This window comes from Fistularia commersonii, chromosome 21, assembly GCF_037954325.1.
Source record: "Fistularia commersonii isolate RoL2024-O1a breed Wild chromosome 21, RoL_Fcom_v1.0, whole genome shotgun sequence".
Lineage (NCBI taxonomy): Eukaryota > Metazoa > Chordata > Actinopteri > Syngnathiformes > Fistulariidae > Fistularia > Fistularia commersonii.
Genome location: NC_141304.1, coordinates 16,700,493 through 16,720,330, shown reverse-complemented (window position 1 = coordinate 16,720,330; position 19,838 = coordinate 16,700,493). Strand labels below are relative to the sequence as shown.

Here is a 19,838-nt window from a genome sequence, read left to right as displayed (position 1 = left end):
GGAGGGAGTGAGAGAGTGGGACTTGAGCATCCTGGCAGCCTGGTGTATGAAGCTGCTGGTGAGTGTGTTGGAGCGGGCTGGAGGCTCCGGTACCTTCTCCCTGAGGGTGGAGGTTGAGCCAACTGTGCGGGCCGGAGGCCGGCGCTCACAACGGAGGAGGTTTTTCGAGCAAGGCCGGAGGTGCGTATGTCTTCCAGGGAGCGGAGCGGAGCGGAGCGGGTCACCGATTATCCTTCAAACTGTGTTCACGATGAGCGGCTGTTGTGGTTGGGACAATGAGTCCAGGTGGGCGGGAGACTCTGATGGAAACAGGAACTCTGGCACGTCCAGGACAGAGACCTTCAGGCCTCGAGATGTTTTCAGGCCTTCAGACTCAACCATCCTGCAACCAGGCCTCCGGACTGAGACTAAATAAACTTCCTGATCGTTTTGTCAACATGATCGATGTGAACAACCCCTTAGTTTTGAAGGCTCCATGATGGCTTCAATGCAGAGAACCAATTTCCCCACGAGAGATTAATAAGGGATAAATTATTATTATTATTAGCTTAAATTACATCGCCTTGGACTAGGACTTTCAGTAGATTTACAGGATCATCTCAATTATTCTTCTGATGTCCTCCATCTATTCCCATCAACACCATTGCGTAAAATTCTATTTTCAGCATTTAAACAAATCTTTTTTCATTTAGCGGAGTGGTCTTATCTCCTCTGACCTCCAGCCTATTTGTAATTGTACTGACAACCTGCTGAACTGCTGTGAGTGATGTGCGACTGCAAAGACCTGAAGCGGAATTTCCTTTCGGGAGTTTTGGGAACCTTCATTTAAATTATGTATTTGGGGTTCTTTAAAAAAATACTCTTCCTTGGTGGATGGGCAACTGCTGAATTTCATGTGAGGAGCTGAAGGCTGAAGTCCAACTGAAGCGTGAAGGACTTCACGGAAGCGTCAGACGTGTCACAAAGGCAGCCGTGACCTCGGACAACAATGAGCTGACAATGAATGTTTGTTTGAAAGCAAAAGTCACACACGGATCTTTCTGGAAAATAAAAAGGGATTCAGATGCAGTTAGATTATATTTATTCACACAAAACATACATTTTTTTGAATAAGGCAGCACAATACTGTATATACATACGACTGTCTACATGTACGCCATATTTACGGTTTCTTTTGCTGTTACCTCTTACTAAGAACAACCTGTGAAGTGTAAATAAATACTTTCCGCAGCAGTGTGATTGAGTACCAGATGCAAACGCCTCGTGTCGTACGGCTGCGCCTGCAATGCCATCACTTTGCAGTTACAGATTTCAACTGCAGCTAAAAGAGTTTAAAAGTGACCGAAACCATGGATATCTGTTTAAAAATTAAACCAAAAACATGTCAAATATATTTCTTTTCACAAACAAACAGTGCTGGGATTTTTTGTTTTCTCTGGGTTCCCACCAGCGGAGGAGGACACCTGGGCACATACACCATCAGCAGTTTCAAACAGAAAGCAAACATCAGACTTGGAGAATGTGGCGAAACGCGATGTGATGTGTACTTCCAACGACTCCTGTGTGGCGTGGTGGCGAGCGAAGAGGCTGCCTGTTCCAAGCCATCCCGTAACAGCGGGTGAGATCGCATGGCCATTTACAAAAATATACTTCTGTTCTTCAAATGACGACCATGATGATACCAGAGAGTAGTAGCATTCAGGTACTCAGAGTTGAAAACTAAAAGCACTGAGCAAAGAGCCTCCTCAGAACAGGACCACAAAGGTGTTCAGGAAACACAAGCCAGGATGTCCCTGACCTTCGTGGCCATGTCCAATCTGGCTCCTTCCTCCACAAGGGACGGCTTAACAAACGGGCCCACGCCGCTGCTCCTCGGCACCTTCTGCCCATAAACACCTCAAAAAGATGGGATTCGAGTCTAAAGGAGCAAAACAAAGTATGAAGCTACAAACTTATACTTGCATTAACAGTTAACGAATGGTTAATAACATCCCATAATATGACCGGGGGTAAACCAGCTCTGGAGCGCTCACCCAAAGTAGCCCAAAGTAGTCCTGTGGAACATTTGCGGTTCAAATGTGGCAGATGTAAGTTTCCTTCAAATGCTCCCTCAGCAGTTGTTCCTTGACCATTGTAGCACTGCTTTCCTCAGAAACAGTGTTTAACATGTAAACATTTATGGCACAATCAAACTTGGAAGAAGCTTTTCCAACCACCACAAAGGGTGACGGGGGGTTACAGACACTGCGTGAAGAAAAACATTTAAGGGACGCAGAGTGCTCTTGGACCATTCGTTAGCAGTTAAGCGCGAACTTGCAGGTTGTTCAGTGAGCGTAAGGCGACGCAGTGGTGGGGACACCGGAGAAGCCACCACCACAAGACTTAGGACATCTGAAGCTCCAGAGAACATCTTAAGTAAAAACCTCTAACATTCTAGAATCCAACACACGCACGCAACGTCTTTGACTGATCATTAGATGATGTCCGATTGCTCTGGGACAGGAACGAGCATCGGATGGTTCCAGCTGTAGGAGATATAACGCAGCCCTGATGGACATTCTGTACCAGAGGTGACACCGGATCAGCGGATCGATCGATCGATCGATCTGCAAGCAAAGAAACGATCCAATTGGTAAAACTGACGATAGTTTGGGACGTTCTAGATTGGAAACTGCAGCGATCCAGTGCTTCGGGTTCACGCGTCCGCCTCCCTGAGGAGCTGGAGACCCACCTTCAGGCTTCACGCTCACAATCTCGCTGAGCGTCTGCTGCAGGGAGGGAAAGACAGAGACGAGCGAAGCAAAGCTAGCAAACCTGGAACAGAGGCCCTTTTATCCTCTGTTGCCATGGAAACTGTGTGGTGCCCGGTCCAGTAATTCAAACACAATCCAACAGAATGCAGGTTGAGTTCCCGCTGCTGTCAGGCTGCTTCCCCGCACCAGAGGTAAAGCGCGGGAGCCAGTCAGGGGAACGCAGCTAAACTAACCATGGGATCCTCATGGGCGTTCAGATCACAGAACAAATCCAAGTCCTTTTTCCAACAAAAAGAAAAACATCTAACGAAATGACAGTCAAACTGAAAAGGAAGCCAATTGGTTGTTGGAGTCTCGTATTTGGCACCCGTGACACACTCGCACGCACGCACACACACACACACACACACACACACACACACACACACACACACACACACACACACACACACACACACACAAACACACACACACACAAACACACACAAACACACACCTCAGCTGTAGTTGTAAGTAAAATTGTACGAGCTGGGTTCCTTTGGCACTGGAGGGGGCGCCTCTGGGATGGTGATGTTCTCAAGGTCGAGGAGGCGGAGCTTCATCTCCATACTGATCAGAGTATCGAGGTCACTGCGCGTCAGGTCGCTGCCCATCTCTCTGCCCAGCAGCGCACACAGCCCATCCGTCCAGATGCAGTACTGCGCAGACACATACAGTTCTCGGTTTAGTGCAAATATCAATCAAGCAATTGGCATGACAACGTCCCCAAACAAATGTTTATCCAAGCCAGGTCAGCGTTTTGCCACCAGAGGGCGCTACATCGCCAACCAGACCTCAGCTGCAGAATCACACGCTCCTGTACTTCCTGTCTGCACCTGGACACACGGCTAGTCCTCCCACAGCATCAACTACTACACAGCTGTCAGTCATCCAATCCATCACCAGAACAATAGACAACTGGTCTCTCATTGTTCTCCCTGAGTTTCTGATTGGCTGGGATGGTATGACTTCACTATGAAGACTAGTCACGAATTGGCCTGCCTTTCACTCACTCCTTCATTCATTCATTTTCTACATGCATGAATCTATGTTGAGGGAGGACCGGTTCCAGGAGTTTGGGGCCAATCGCTGCTGTTATTGGCTAAGAGGCGGGGTTTAATCTTGACCGGTCACCTGTCAATCACTGATCCACATATGGAGATCCACAAGCATTCACCCTATCATTCACACCTGCAGACAGTTTGGGGTCTCCACTCTGGTTGGACTGTGAGTGGACGACAGAGAACCTGGCAAGAACCCAGGCAGGACAACCTGGAGAGAACCCAGGCAGGGACGGCGAGAACGTGAGAACTCTTCGCACAAAGAATCCAGTTGCCGACTGGTTTCGAGCTCCTTGGTGGATAAAGCCTGTCTGAGAGCTGGACGTTCACGCACTTCCTTATTTTTGTTCTCCGGCTCTGAGCGGAGACGCCCGTTGGAAGGACGCAGTCTGGGAATGGAGACCAGCAAGGGTGAGTCCACGGCTTCCATGTGGGCTTCAATGCATTTCATGAAATGAAGAACTCGGTTCAAACATCTCTAATCATTTCCTGGTTGTCTGTCAGGTTTGGTCTCCCTGCCACATCTCTAAGATGATACCACCCACGAGCAGCTCCTTACCTCGTACTTGTTGGGCGCGACAAAGTTGAGTGTCTCATCGGGGTCGTAGAGGACAGAGAAGGCCAGCTCCAGAACCTCCTGGAAGGAGCAGATCAAACCCATGAAGACGGAGGGCTGCTGACATGAAACCGGGGCGAGAAGGAAACATCACCTTGTTTTGCTTCAGAGCACTTTTCTCCTTCATGTGAGGGCAGTCCTTCCCCGTCACCACCGACTTGATGTCTGAAACTGGGACTGAGACAAGGTCAAAGATTGACGGGCGCGCAGCCGTGACTCTGGGATGTCTCCTCAGGAGGTCAGAAGCGTGCAGATGAAACGCTATGAAGCGCTGATATTCCTTACTCTTGTCACTGAGGAGCTCGAAGGGCACCTCCCCCTGGGGGGACTCCTCCAGATCCCCGTAGTGCAGCACCTTGTGATTCAGAGAGAGTCTGCAGAACCAGAATTTCTCTGGGGCAGAGAGAGGAGCCTTGTTGAGGACCAGGTTCGGCCTCGGCCAGAGACGCACGGAGACGGACGGAGACCACACCTTGCCTTCGCCGGTTCCCCAGCTTCCGAAAGCAGCTTCCCTCGCACAGACGGTTGAGACGCTGCTGCTTGATGAGCTCCAGGATCTCTGGCTGGATCCTCTCCCGAAGCTCACTGGAAACACAAAGAGTATCAGGCCGGGGTCTTCACCTTCCTCACAAGTGGATTTCATCCTGAGACCATGAGGTCCTCTCTAATGAGGAGGATGCTACACGTGGATGCTTCTGACCGTATTATTGTGAAATTTTTCTTGTAACTACTGTGTGCGTGTGAGCTGTGTTTCACTACAATTTCCTTCGGGATAAATAGAGTTGTTCTTCTTCTTATTCTTAATAAAAATCAGGGAAAACCCTGAAACCAGTCTTTTGTTCTGATCCTGAAAAATAAAACCACGTCATTTTCCTCCACAGGCATCGAAACTGAGCACCGTCTACGGTCTGTGCTCTGAAGGACGCTCGTAGGACCCACTGACATGATCGGTGGAGACTGGAAGTCGTCTTGGCTCATCCTTTCAGACTGCCGCAGACGCAGAATCTCGGAGTAGCTGAGGCCTCGCAGCTTGTTCTTCAGCTGGTCCAGTGACGAGGGCTTCATGGCCAGAGCCCTGGTGATCTGCTCTCGGACCACCTGCATCACCTGGACACACGCAGGGGTAGATCTTCAGTCATTCTTTGGCCTTTTTGTGATTGTCCTTCGGCTGACCTGCTTTTTGCTCTGAGACACCTTCAACCTCTGAGTCACCGAGAGGCCGAAGTAAGGACAACCCGAAGCTTCAGAGTGTTTCTTACAGGTTCAGTGGAGCAAAGAGTCGTACAGCTGAAGCTCCTCAGCTTTCTGCTTTGAGTAAAACAACCGGTTCAAGCGCTGATCCCCTAAAATCTGTGTCCGGAGTCCAGAGACTTTCTGTTCACTTGATGGAGAATCGCAGAGATTCTTCTAGAAGAAAGACGGACCTGGAATCCACCTGGTGTCCAGGTGATTCCTTTGGATCCCCTCAGACAGAGAAATGCTCCTTGCTGAAGGACACCGTGCAGAGACAACGGCAGCAACACCGAGCACTTTAATCCCAGACCTTGTTGAAGTCCTCTGCGGTGGCCCTCATCTCCTTCCAGGTTTTGTTGAGCAGCTGGATACAGACGCAGAAGAACTCCTCCCAGGCACGGTCGTGTGTGAAGAACATGGGGTGGTAGTCGTTGCAGCCCTCGTTAGCTTGTAAAATAAACAAACAGATGTAAATAAATACATGCCACGCTCACATGGAAGAACCTGCACGATGAACGGTTTCCACCACGAGAACTTACGCAGCTCCCCGACCTGAAGTATCTCGCACAGCATACGCGTCAGCTCGATGGCGCATCGACCGAAGGGACATTCGTGCTTGTCCTCGCGGCTGCTGTTTTCCAGGACGATCTGCCACCAGCAAAGAGACGTTAGACACCCGTCGACGAGCCTTTCGACCGAAGGCAAACACTCACCCGGATGTAGGTGTCCTGGTGCACCTTGGCCAGGTACAGCATGTTGTCCAACGCCAGCATCCCCGGGGGCGTCTGCGTGAAGTCCATAGCAGGGTTCACGTGGTTCTACCATATTAGAAAATAATACGCACACGCGCACACACACACACACACACACACACACACACACACAGTTCATACTCCCAAGTTCGTCTCTATAGATGACGCATTTCCAGCAGTGAACTGAATCCTGCAGAAAACTGACGGTGAAGCCGAGCATCTTGTAGTCCTTGGTGTACATGGCCTTTCTCTTCTCCGTGCCCGTGGGGTCGTTCTCCCCGTCGAAGGCGATCCTGCGCAGTTCGAAGATGACGTCTCTCTGGGCCTGAGACGCAGCAAACACAAATGGTCACAGAGTGCACCCCGCGTTCAACGTCGCGCGGAGAACCAAGTAAGCCAAAAAACGGCTTGATTCGAGCAGTTCAAGTTTCAGTTAAATACATTCTGGCCTTCAGCAGAAACACAGCTCACACGCACACAGGGGATATGGACGACTGTGGGGAGAAAGGGCTGATCTTCACCTGGTCATTAGGGTCCATTTTGGTCATCATCCGTTCTTCCAAAAGGTTGAAGGTCAGCACCTGCAGCACGTACAGCTGATGGGCCATCTCTGCTTTGATTGGTCGGTTTCCTCGGATGACATGCTGGGGGGAGACAGACCCCGGTTTTAGACGGAGCCACGAGTCTGAGACGACTGCAGCGGCACAATAAATGATGATGAAAGCCTAGGGCTCGCGCCATTGCCGTCGCTGCCTCGGCCCGCTCTGCGTTTGCTCCTTTGCCGCTCAGAACCTCAGCGTGTTCTCATGAACTCTGCTCACTGTAAGCGGCCGAAAGGATGAGAAGATAAAGTCACAGCCTCATAGAGAATCACAGCGCAGACGTGGCCGTCGCCGTAACAGCCGCATGAAATAACAAAAGACCCGCTGCAGAGCAGCTTAGACCTTGAGCCAGGGAGGGCAGTCCCGCAGACTGCTGAGCAAACATCCCTGATGTCGGAACCAATATGCTTTGGTGCATTTGCTCAGATATTTACAAAACTTCAACAGTTCCCCCTCCGTCTCACGCCTGATCATTTAAGCGGTGATGAAACATCTAAAAACACGTTGAGTCTGGCATTCCAGTGTCTGTACTCACATTGAGGATGATAGATCGCAGGTGTTTCTGGGCAAAAGTGCTCGCCATTTCCTGAGGGCGAGAAAACAAATGCATTAGTTCAGTTACTGGAGCTTCTGGTTGAACACCTAGAGGAACATCTGACACTTGACCAGTGTTTGGTGTCTGCTGCAGAGGCGAGATGATCCATTCATCCATTTAAAGAGGTTGGGCAGTGCTAACTAAAAGGAGGAGATGGGAGGCGGGGGGGGGGGGGGTGGACGCTCGCGGACGTGTACTCACTGTGAGGTGCTGCTCCATGGGGTTAGTATAGTCCTCCTACAGGTGGAGCGGGGGAGGGGCGTGGATGTACGTGGATGGAAACAAAAAGTACACACACGGACCATGAGATACAGGGAAACCATCAGCACGGCACACAACGACAATGAAAATGGAAGGGCCTGAGGCCTGAAGGAGGCGTCCACCACGTCTCCCTCACACGCTGGAGAAGAACCTGATCCTGCCGCCTTCGTCGGACTACTCAGGGAATTATTGTAATGCACAGATAGTTATATAACCAAAGACGGACCTGCCAATCATGTGCTTTATGTACGCTGTCTCTCCTTGCCTGGTTTTTAGTGACGGAAATCTCATTATAAATATTCCAGTTTGAGCAGGCTTCCTCCAGGAGGCAGGAATCAGCTGCTCAAGTCGAGGGGAGGCCGACTAGATGATTTCTGGAAGGTCTCGCTGCAGATCTTCGGGTCTTCTTACCCCGGAGCGAGGCAGGTGGTACCGCTATTTGAACTGACTCGTTATTTTTGGGCATGCCATCTAAAGAGATGCTAATACGGGGGACTGCACGTAAGCGCCATATTTCTGTTCAGTTTCAGAGAATTGGGAGATTGTTGTTAAGTTGCCGATCATCCACTGGATTGTTTTGAGATCATGAGAAAATATCATCAGCAGAGAGTCAAATCAGATCAAATCTGCTCAATATTGTGACATCCTGAGGAGCTGAATTCTGCTCTAGAAATAGCAGGAGGGTTCCCAGAAGTCAGCTGGTGATGGAACCTGGTTAGCGAGGGACCTGCATATTTCTACATGTTTCAGAGTCAGCAGCTCTGGAGACGTGAAACGAGAATCAGTTACCGGACGCAGGAATGCCCCTTCTTTTGCCTCAGGAGGACCTTAAATCCTGATTAATCTAAATACTTTTCAGAGGCAACCATGGAGTGTCAAAGCCACGCTTCAGCAAGTCACTCTTTGCGTTGGAACATGCGCACTGAAGCGTATGGCGGCCCTTTGCCCGCTGCACTTGGATTACCGGACCTCCTTCAGCTCGGCCACAGCCGGAGGCTCTTAGAGAAGAAGAACGCACATCTCGCCGGCCTTAAAGTGAAGGTGGTGCCGTGGTGAACGAGCAACATTCCGGTAACGGCGGACGCATTCAACATCTAGCCTCCAGCCGCCAAAACATCTGCCGCACCAGCATGGAAACATGGAGACAATCCACTGAGGGCTTTCTTTAGATGTCGTCAGAGCCCCGATCGGATCTCCAGATCTGCCTGCCCGACCCATGTTCTCCTCCCGGGCGGCGCTCACTGACCTGCCTCCTGTCCTCCGGCGCCTTCAAGAAAAGAGCGTTGATGAGGGCGATGGCGTAGGTCTGGATCTCCTGGTTTGACCTGAAGGGGTGTCAAGCCACAGAAGAAGCAGTTAGAAGCATATTGCTCTCCAAACCTAAAAACAAAAACTAAAAATCTATAACTCTCGGATCCACACGCCTGCATTGGGTGGGCAGCCTGCAGGGAGAGATGATCGTATAGGCCTGCTTGGTGTCCTTCTCATCTACAGGAGGAGGAACAGCGTCGTCACAGAGCTCACAATGTCACGGCCCGTCGCCATTTGATAGTGAGAAGGTTCTCCAGAGCAGACCAGAGAGGAGCAGGGGATGGATGTGAAAGGATATCTGGATCCCGACAGCAGAGACTGATGGAGACCAGATTCAGACTCCCTCTCCTACATTGTAGCCTCCAAAGCTGATCTCCGAACAAGCAGGACTTCAGGGGGTGGAATCTAGTGTGCTTCGAGACAACTTACCCTCTCCGGATCTCATCATTACGAAAGCTCTAACAGGTTCAGGTAATGGAATCGGCAAAGGGCGGCTGATTGGCCCTTTGACTGTCCGGAAAAGCCTTCACTCTTCTCCGGAGAGGGAGGAGGCAGAAGCCCATGTTCCTAACACAGACCTTCTGAGAGCATGTTCTCACAGTATACCCTGATAAATATTCCTTTTCCGCTGGCTTTATGGCGTTCTCGTGATGTTTGGAGCAAAGGTGACCACTTCACGCCATGACATTCAACAGGATCTGGTTTGGGCAGTGCCTGCTGTGTTCCCCTAGCCTTTGGTTCTTGGCAGGTCGGGGCTTAATCTTGGATTTGAAAGGTCCCGTGTCTGCAGACAGTAGAGGCACAGAGCAATAGGAACGTCCTCCTGGACAATTACAACTCTAAAGAATTAAATAAAAAGATATAATTGGCTTCTTATTTGCCCCTTTTCCATTCAGTGGAGCACCTCCAAGTCCAGACTGGGCTCTGCTGTCGAACGTTCTCGCACTTCTGCCTCACAGCAAGAAGGTCCCTGATTGGCGTCCCAGAGGGCCTTTCTGCATGGAGTCTCCATGTTCTGCCCGTGTCTGCGGGGCATTCCTCCAACAGTCCAAAAACATGCAGGGGGGTCACTGGAGACGTGTGAATGATGAGGGGAATGGTTGGATGTCTCGATATGTGGCACTGTGACTGACCGGTTCAGGTTGAACCTCACCTCTGGTCCAAACATACCCGTGCAACCATGACTGCAGAATGAATGAATGAATGAATTTCACGGCGACACCAACAGCATCCGGTCGTAGTTTACGTCTCGTGCCGCAAGAAATCCCAGGACTTACAGAGTTTAAAACACTCACTAGGAGGAAACAAAGGACGGGACAGACTGACGGACAGACAGAGGACCTGTCAATCCCACCCCACCCCCCCCCCCCCCCCACCCCCGTCGGGAGGTCACGATTAGATGCGGAATACTGATCGCATCCTCGCCGCCGGAACCAGGATGATCAGTGATCCGCCCCTTCGCCCCGGGTCAGAGTGCAGGAAGCCCCTGTGCGTGTGTGTGTGCTCACACTTGCAGGTGTCCGATGAGCTGTCCCACGGTGATCTCCTGGGCCACGCGGTGGTAGAGGCTGTGGCTGTTCAGCACCATGCTCTCCAAGATGGCTAGTGAGCGCTGCAGGATGGACACGTCCACCATGGGCTGGTTCACATAGCCTGCGATCTGCGGGGAGGGAGAGGAAGAGCAACGGCGATCAGAGAGCCTTCTCTTCCTCACCAATGGCCTTTAAGGACTGCATTCCGCCGAGTTGGCGGCCTGAGGATTCTTCGCCACCCTCGCAGCAGGAACGCAAACATTTTAGTCAGATTTTTAAAGCTGTTACAGCTTTAAGGTTCTCCTGTCTGTAAACCTTTTTAACCCTGTTCAATAAAAGCATGGTTTACGGAAATGTATTCAGTGGCACAGCTTCACTCTTTTAGATGGCTGTTAGCATGGTGATGGGAAACTGAGCAAAAAAAGAAAAAAGGACATTTGAATCTTTTGTCATTAAATGGAAGTTTGGTCGTTTCAGGTTTGCGCCTGTGCTAAAAAAAACAATCTCTCTTCGTATGAAGTCTGATGGGAAGCAAAAACCCAACATGTAACTGCTGAGAACCTCGATGCAGGTTTGGATGAACAGCACAATCCACGTTATCATCCTGCTTCACTCAGTCATCTACGCAGAGTCTTCAGTTGACCTCCAGCGTGTCTCTGGTCTGCGATGGGCAACCCAGGCGGACTCAAACCTTGTTCTGGGTCAGGAAATTAAGGTTTCTGAGACCAGGCTCCTGATTACATGTCACAAGCCTTACTCTAGTATGGAGGCCATCTTTGAAGAGGGTGTGTCGCCCCCGCATCCCCGCAAACTTTATTCCCAATGAAAAACAAAACCCTTTTCTCCAGTGCTCTGGAGCCAGGAGGCGAGCAGCACCTGAGACGACTGCTTTCACGCAGCAAAGGTGTTTTTCACAGGCTGTGAAAGGAAAGACGGAAACGCTTGAACAAGGCCGAACTCTGCCTGGCCGAGTTCAGCGGCTGTGACTCAATTAATTAAATAATTGATGGCTGAAGGCCCACGGGGTCACGCCAACCGCCAGAGAACTCAGAGTTGCTAAGCGACTGCACCCACTCATCCCCGGCATGGAGTTGGAATGAAATGTCAAATAAAGTTAGATAAAAGAGTGGGAACACAAAGAGTGGCGAGAGAACCGCAATCCTTTTTGAAAGCTTTGGACTGTGGCACCTGTTTGATGAAGGAGAGCGAGATCAGATCCCACGACACGATCCCGTGATCCATGAGCTCCAGGAACGCAGTGAGAGTGAACGCCAGCATTTCCCCGAAGCTGAAGGAAGAACAAACAATCTGATCTGACTACACGTTAAAGCCAAAGGGATATATCAAGTTTCGGACTCAGAGTCGGCTCCGGGCCTCGCCCGCCAAAAGGCGGGGGCCGACTCTGGGCCTCCGCTTTAAAATTCCAGGTGCGCACGCACACAAGCTGTATGATGTCAGTGTGGGAAAAACCCTGAAAGCAGAAGAACCGGAAGCAGGCTCTTACTGTGTGCCGCTCTCCACAAGGCGGGCAAGCGTCCCAATTCCCTCCATGTTGATGAACTCCGTGGCAAAGGTTGGGTCCGCTGACAGCTTGGCCAGCTCCTTCAGAGCCTCCAGGCGAGCGTCAATACCGTGGGACTGGATCCTCTCCAGGAGCTGACGGGCGGCGCGAGCCTGTTGGCAAAAACAAGCACACCGACTCCGCTGAGTGGGACACAATCGCTCTGAAATTCACCGCCGCGAACATATCGGAAACCGAACGTAACACTCTGTCCTGGACTATCTACTTCTGTGAACTGACGGAGGTCGTTGGCTTCACAACATGTAAGATACCAAGACAGCAGTGGAGAAAAACGGCCAAAAGGGACTTACCGGGGAAATGGCCAATCGAAGTATCGTCCCGTTCTTTATCTCGCCGCGGCCCTAAGTGGACAGGAGACGTCACCACGCTGTGCGTTCACGTCCGGCGTCACGGTCACAGCAAAAAGCTGCTCACCTGCTCGGTGATGTAGAGCTGTGGCCCGTCGGCATAACGCAGCGCAAACTGCTCCGAGCCTGACAAAGACCAGCTGGGGATCGGGAGACACGGCCTGATTAGAACGCCGTTCGTCTGCGCCATCGCTCCGGGGACGCCTTCAACGACAGACTCAAGTTTGTGCGGACAAAAAGGTACAGAAGGTCAGTGGCGCTGCGTTCACGGGTGGGAGGCAGAAGCACCATGTGGGCATCGACTCCATACGGCTATCTTCACTTTCGGAACGGAAAAGGAGGAGGCGGGTATGTTCGGGCGAGGCGATGGCGGCGCCTGGTCACCGCGGCCAGAATCACGGCCTGAAAACAACATTGTATCCTGGGTGCAGCGAGAGGTCGACAGCATCTTCACCGCTGCCGGATCCCTCTTCACAGCCCATCATTTGCTCCTCCATTGCATTAATAATGGAACAAACTGTTGGCTTCGGGAATCAGACCAGGCGACACCCTCACGCTTACCCAGCGCCTGCAGCTTCCTCCTCTCAGGAGGCACCTTTAGTGTCGGCAGGTCTGAGTGTCAGCGTAGGTTTCAGGACCTCGAGCCCCAATATGAGCACTGGCAAATGTTCAGGACTACAGGTCGCGCAGAGGAGAGGCTTACCCGTCACACACTTCTCGGATGATGGAGGTCAGAGGTCGTTTCTGCAACACAGAAGAGAAACTGCTTCTGGTGGACTTTGCGAATGAACGAGAGCAAAAAAAAAAAGAACTGGAATAAAACAATGAACAGCCTATTATTCATCTCTTCGCTTTTCATCACTCTTATCCGCAGACAGACTTTCTGGAATCACTTTACGTGTTCAGTCTGGAGCAGAATCATCTTCTCACTCACTCGCACACGCGTACCCACCTGGTCCATCTCGATCAACTGAGCGTTGGCGCCGGGCCACTCAATGGCCACCTTCACGATGTCAGCGGGGGGCGGCATGGCTCTGGTTCTGCAGGACCCTGGAGGCGAGAGTGTGTTAAAACCAAAATGGTCCGAGGTTCATCCCAAGCGTCAAATTCAGACTTGGAGATCGACGGCGCGGTGGCGGCGCCGCCTGAGCTGCTGCTCTGACTGCTGTGGGTTAAAGGGCGACTGCGTCTGCTTCGCACGCCTTGTCTGAGTGACCTGCCCTCCAACAACCCGGCGTCTCTCTGCTGACACGTTGAGGCTCTTCAGACCTGGAACTGGGTTCTTGTGAAGCTGGTGATTACAGAATGGTCTGCATCTTCCAGAAGACCAGATGGCTTTGGATCATACGGCTCAGATTGCCCGATTCTGGAGATGCAACTACAGGCCATAATGAACACGTCTGAGCCCGATCCTCTTTGCTCTCAGGGAAGGTTGGTGTCGGTCTGCATCAGACAATCACACGACGACAAGTAGCAATGCATACCTGATGTAGACGTCTGGACGAGGTACCTCCCTCTCACAGCTCGTGTGTATTACCCGCACTGTCAGCTCCCCTGGGAACACACACACACACACACACACACACACACACACGTTACAGCAAGGCAAAACCTATTTTTCCTCCAAAAACAGTTTCTTCCCATTGCAGAGTTTTCTCTCCTAACTGAATCTCCCAGTGAACAGATCTATAAGAGCTCTTGTCTCACAAAACCGCACGCACGCACGCACGCACGCACAGCACACAGTACATATTCTTTTTACAGGGTCTGCTGGGCATATCTCCCTGAGCACGGTTACCTGATGTTGTCAGAGTATTAGTCACATACAGGAATAGCTACTTTCCACCTTATATTCAGTTCCGCTCTGACCTACAGGTCCAGGGTAAGCCCCGCCCCCTTCCCAGTGTTAGCTGGGCGTTGATCCCCACTGAGGCCACTTTCATCAACGCCTCCATGGCTTTGAACCCGCAAACAGTTTTCACATTCTAGATGGATCAGGAACTGAAACGGAGTTGAACAAGCAGCAGACCCGTCCCTGCAACCACATCCTGCGGTGACTGTGCCGCCCGCCGCCAGCTAATAATCACATCAGGCCTTGGCCTCGGGGGACGAGTCATTCACTCTCCCTCACACCATTCACATTTAGAATTCAGGACGGAGAGCCCATCTCTTGGAGATGGAGAGACGCACTCACAGATCCAGAGGTCGTTGCCATGGTTCTGTTCAGATTGTTGTTCAAGAGCAGCTCTGCTTTAGCGGCTGACTCTGCCATCACTTTCAGATGAAACTCTCACTTCTTCATTTCCCGGAATTTGATCTTCTTCCTCTCCTTTCGACTTTTCCCTTCAGGTGTCGCCACAGCAAATCCACTTTCTCCATCTAACCCTATTCTCTGGATCCTCCTCTCTCACACCAACTACCTTCATATCTTCTCGCACTACGTCCATCAATCTTCTCTTTGGTCTTCCTCCAGACCTCCTGCCTGGCAGCTCCAATTCCAGCATCCGTCTACCAATATATTCTCTATCCCTCCTCTGTCCATGACCCAACCATCTCCGTCTGGCTTCTCTGACCTTCCCTCCAAAACATCTAACATGTGCTGTTCCTCTGATATATATGATTAGGTCCTATAAAAGCTCTGCATTTAGTCCTCTCATCACGAGGACCTCATATTGAGCTTTCATCGAGGCAGTTTGAGTATTTATTCCTCTGGAAACCATCTCAGATCACCCTGGGGGCGGGTCTAAGCGGCACCGGTCAGCTGTCAATCACTGGGCCACACATGGAGACTTTCACCCTCTCATTTCAACCTAAAAAGTATTGAGTCTTCAATGGACCTGCTGACTGTGCGGAGAACCCATGCAGGCAAGGGCAGAACATGGAGAGGCGTTCCAACATTGTATTCAACAAACCGCCAACCAGTGTGAAATGTGCTTGCGTGCACGCACACACACACACCGTTTAATGATAAATAAACAGTGAATTGGTTACCGGTAATTATTATGAATCAGCAGGGATTGTCCTCCAGCCAGCTTAAGTGAACCACTGTACTAGAGAAGCAACTTCTAATTACTTTTTCAAAACTTTTTGGCTAAAATTTCATTGTCCAAAAAGTCTGGAAAACCGTAACCCAGCATCTCTGTTTTCTTCCATGGCAGTATAAATTCTGAACGCAATCGGGTGGAGTTTTCCACCTCTGAGCGGCCCTCGATATCAAGGAGATTGCATTAATGCAGGAAAACTCATTTCCCAGTTCCTGCATTATTTAGGCTTCTGTGCCTGCAACATTCTCACAATACAGGACAAAAGAACCAAATGTAGATTTCGAGACAGAAGAACGCAGCTCTTCTGTTTTCCTTTCTGCCCTGAGTGCACGGAGCAGAGCCTCCACCGGACGGTGGTGGAGAGAGGGGTTACATCTATTCAACAAACCCTTGTGCATCTGAAATCATCTGACAAGACTTCATTGGTCTCACCTCAACATCGGACATGAAAAAACATTTCCTCTTTGACTTTTTGTTTTCCCGCTATGATCTTATAACGAACTGGTGAAGACATTTCACCTCTCATCAGAGGTTCTTCAGTACTGGAAGCCACTCGGACGAGAGGTGAAGTGTCTCCAAGAAGATATGACGAGGATGAATCCAGAGATTGTTTATAAAAAATGTGAAGATGAATCACAGGAAACAAAGGGGAAAAACTAGTTTTCCCCGGACGTTGGGAATCGCTATGGTTACACCAAGACAAGTTATGAGTTCAATCATAATGCAGTATCTGTATCCTCAGTATGCATAAATACACTGCCAACACAGATCAGGAAAAAAGATACAACCACAGCGTGGGAACCTCCTCTGCTGTGAAATGGAGGGAGAAAGAGGAGCTCTTTGACAGTGTGATGGTGACCGGACAGAAAGAAAACGGCATTCTCCCGTCTCCGCTTTGAATCAAGAGTGGTAAAAAAGCACAGGTTGCCTCCCTGCCGAGGAGCAAAACCTCCATTTGAAGAGGATCCTCCTAAAACAGCCAGGTGCCACAGGGTGTATAGGATCAGTGTGCCCAAGTTCTCCTGCTTTCCGGGGAGTTTGTGGTTTGGCTGATTCTATAAATAAGTTCTCCTGCCAGTTTTACAGCGATGGCGCTGAGTCCTCGCACCGTAACCGCTGGATCAGGGATGAAATGGAGCACGCCGTAGCTGTTTTCCCCCCCTGATGACAACTCCGTCTGAACACAAATTCCTGCTGTCCAAGGGATAAATAAAGCAAGTCTGAAGCCTTTCATCTGGAGGCGCTGAACCCCAGGATCATGTTCCTCACCTCTCGTCTTCAGAGACAATCAGGGGGCTAAAAAAGGATAAACATTGCCTGCAACAAATGATGTGCGCTCCAGAATAGCAGTGAACACGTCCATCTGACTTCTCAGAAAATGTCCCTCACATTGTGTGTGTGTGTGTGTGTCGGAGGGTGAGGGGGCAATCCTGAGGTCGCCCTGCTGCAGAGCTGGTTCTCCTCCTGACAGGGCTGGAAATGTTCATTTTCACCCTCTTATTTGTATTCATCTGCCTCAGCCATGGCAAAGCGTGGTGGTCCATTAGGCGGCAGTGATGCCCCTTAAAATGTTAGATTTGGACTCTGTTCTACTAATGCCTTGATCATCATTCATTTGTTCGTTCGCTATCTCTGCTACCTGTCGTGTGAGCAGGTCGCTGGGGTGCCGGAGCCCACCTGGGCTATTGGCCGAGAGGCGGGGTTCACTAATGATAGAATGATCACTGAATAGTTGAGCTACAAAATTCCTCTGGTAAAAGAATAAAACAGCCAGCGGACATTTATTTATTTGTTTTTCCACCACATGCCTGAATTTCAACCAGTTCAAACCTTTCTAAACAGATTTCAAACCAAGCCGTGGAACAACTCAAACTGTTTGAAAGGGCATTTGAGATTCAGTCAGTTTTCCTCCTCTGCTGATTATCAGTCAACGGGTTCGCCTTGGGCGGATTGAACGATTACTTTGTTCTAGCATCAACTTCTCCAACAGGTGAAGAATGAGTGGTCGTTTAAAAAGTTACACAAAAGTGCAGACATCACCTAGGCACAAATTAAAATTAGAAATTAAACCTCTCTCTCACACTCACTCACACCCACAGTGTGTGTTTGAGCTACAGGCTGGGGGTTGTTTTTAGAATTTCAAGGGGTAGAAGGCTGTAAACGGTAGATGAGGGTTGGTTGGTTTATAAGTTTGTTTGTTTGTTTGTTTGTTTGTATCAGCTCAGCGCCCCGCCCATGTGACCGGAAGTGGTGTTGCACTAAACGGAAGTTGACCGACTGAAGCCGCCACATTTGGCCGGGTGCACGCGCTCCGTAGCTTAGCAACAGCGGGTTTCGAGCCCGAGACAGAAATCCCATAATGTGCTCCGGGCTTCCGTCACGTCCCCGGTGAACCCCGACCCCCGCACACCCGCCGCCCCTCACCCCTGCTCCCCCCGCGGCTACGGCCATGGCCGGAGTCCGTCCGATCCCCGGGCCGAGTCCGGACACCTGAGCCGGACTCGGCCCAGTCCTGAGCCGCGGGGGGAGCAAGGGGGAGGAGCGGCGGGTCCGGCCCGGGGTCCAGCTCCGTTCCCGGCCCGGCCCGGGCGCCCGACTCCGGCCCGGCCCGGCCCGGCCCGCTCCGCTCCGCTCCCCAGTGCCACAATTCCGCCCTACGTTCGGGTCAGCTGCTCGGCGGCGTCGCCTCCGTTGGGAGAACGGCGACCGAGAACGGGGGTTGAGACGTGCCCCGGTACCGGATGGACAATCCACTACGACGCACGTCCCGCTTCACGGTCACGCAGAATAAAAAATAAAACAACACAGTGAAAACGTGACGACTGGACGGACTTCTTTTGACCAGGGGATCCGAACAAGCGACCCGGTCGATCGGCGCTTCTTCCCGGCGTAAATACCTCAAGACAGCGGCGGTCCTCCTGAAGGTCCGCTCCCGGTCTCTCCGGTGCGAAGCCGCGATCACCGTGAATCCGCGGATCCAGGCCCGGCGGCTGCTGTCGTCATTGACCGGGCCGGGGGCCGGGGGCGGGGGGCTATTGTGCTTAGATGGAGCCCGGCGGTCGGAATCCTCCGCGGGAATCGCTCGGTCGTGAGGCTTGATCTCGGCGGGACTCCGGCGGGAGAGGCGATCGGTGCTGAGCGGAAAGAGCTACCTGCGCGGTCTACTGAGTCTCGGTCGGCTCCCCGAGCATCATGCACCCGGTCTCCGGTCACAGGACGCTGAAGGCTCACGGTGGCTCCCCGCGGTCGCCGGAGGAAGCGGAGGTCTCTACCGTCGGTGTCAGGCAGCCCGTGGCGGGGACTTCCACAGTCTCGTTGCTTCGTCTCACCCCGGAACTCTTCGTGAGGCGGAGGGGCACTTCCACGCCTTGTAGGCGGGACCGTGTGCTGCCGAGGTTCAGCCACCGGCCCGGGGCCACGCAGAGGATCACGGTCCGTGGCGGCGCGTCCCCGGAACCGTTTTTTGTTTTTTTTTACAATAATTGTTTCCTAAAAGGCATTGATCTAAACATTTTCCAGCAACATAAACACAGAAATACTGCAGGGAAAACTGTTGGAAAAGTATTCAGTGATGCTTCAACCCCTTCAAAAGCATTACCTGCTGCCAAGTAAATCCGCCGGACTATAAAGATTATTTTAGCAAATAATACAAAATCCTATACTTTTGTTCTTCCGGCTACTGCCCCGTTGAGGGCGCTTGCTAGAGATGGGTTAGAACACAGGGGTCGGAAGATCATTGACAATACCACTGAAGCCAAAATACACTCACACACACAAAGCAACCAGTGATTTTGAGCATTCACCTTTGAAAATAGGAGTGTATTTCTACAGGGTGATGATGCAAGCCAGTCAAACCTCTTCCCTGCTACCCTTTAATAAGACACTCAAAGAGGACGGTTGGATAACATACATACCTGTCTCTGTAGGGCACTGATTAACAGCTGACTGGTCCATGTCCACCCCCCATGAAGAATGGCTGAATACCTTGAAGCTTTTAAATATTCGGATTTGTCTGTAACTTTGTGACAACGGGTAAAAATAATAAAAACAGGCCACATACTTTACCACCTGGACCACAGTGGCTGCGTTTCCTGTCAAGCAATGATTAAA

At 51.1% G+C, this 19,838-nt stretch overlaps 1 protein-coding gene across 5 annotated transcripts; it reads right to left on the bottom strand.

The window, feature by feature from the left end:
* Positions 1 to 1,065: 1,065 nt before the first annotated feature.
* On the bottom strand, positions 1,066 to 19,084 carry elmo2 (engulfment and cell motility 2). 5 transcript variants are annotated; one of them, XR_015107805.1, is made up of 24 exons: positions 18,626 to 19,084; positions 14,169 to 14,238; positions 13,637 to 13,734; positions 13,388 to 13,428; positions 12,752 to 12,824; positions 12,628 to 12,678; positions 12,260 to 12,429; positions 11,944 to 12,043; positions 10,732 to 10,883; positions 9,159 to 9,237; positions 7,853 to 7,888; positions 7,592 to 7,642; positions 6,976 to 7,098; positions 6,660 to 6,779; positions 6,416 to 6,520; positions 6,242 to 6,350; positions 6,013 to 6,149; positions 5,413 to 5,576; positions 4,942 to 5,054; positions 4,755 to 4,862; positions 4,564 to 4,646; positions 4,413 to 4,490; positions 2,034 to 3,451; positions 1,066 to 1,918 (listed from the first exon to the last, which is right to left on the bottom strand). XR_015107805.1 is itself a non-coding variant. In XM_086168750.1 (24 exons), exons 3-23 carry the CDS (start codon positions 13,712 to 13,714, stop codon positions 3,251 to 3,253), a joined length of 2,172 nt encoding a protein of 723 aa, XP_086024876.1. In that variant the 5' UTR covers positions 13,715 to 13,734; positions 14,169 to 14,238; positions 18,626 to 19,084; the 3' UTR covers positions 1,066 to 1,918; position 3,250. The 5 variants fall into 5 exon arrangements, 4 of the variants coding, with proteins under 4 accessions (XP_086024876.1, XP_086024877.1, XP_086024878.1 ...); XM_086168750.1 differs by having other exon boundaries at positions 3,250 to 3,451; XM_086168751.1 differs by having other exon boundaries at positions 1,066 to 3,451; positions 10,738 to 10,883.
* Between the last annotated feature and the right edge of the window lie 754 nt (positions 19,085 to 19,838).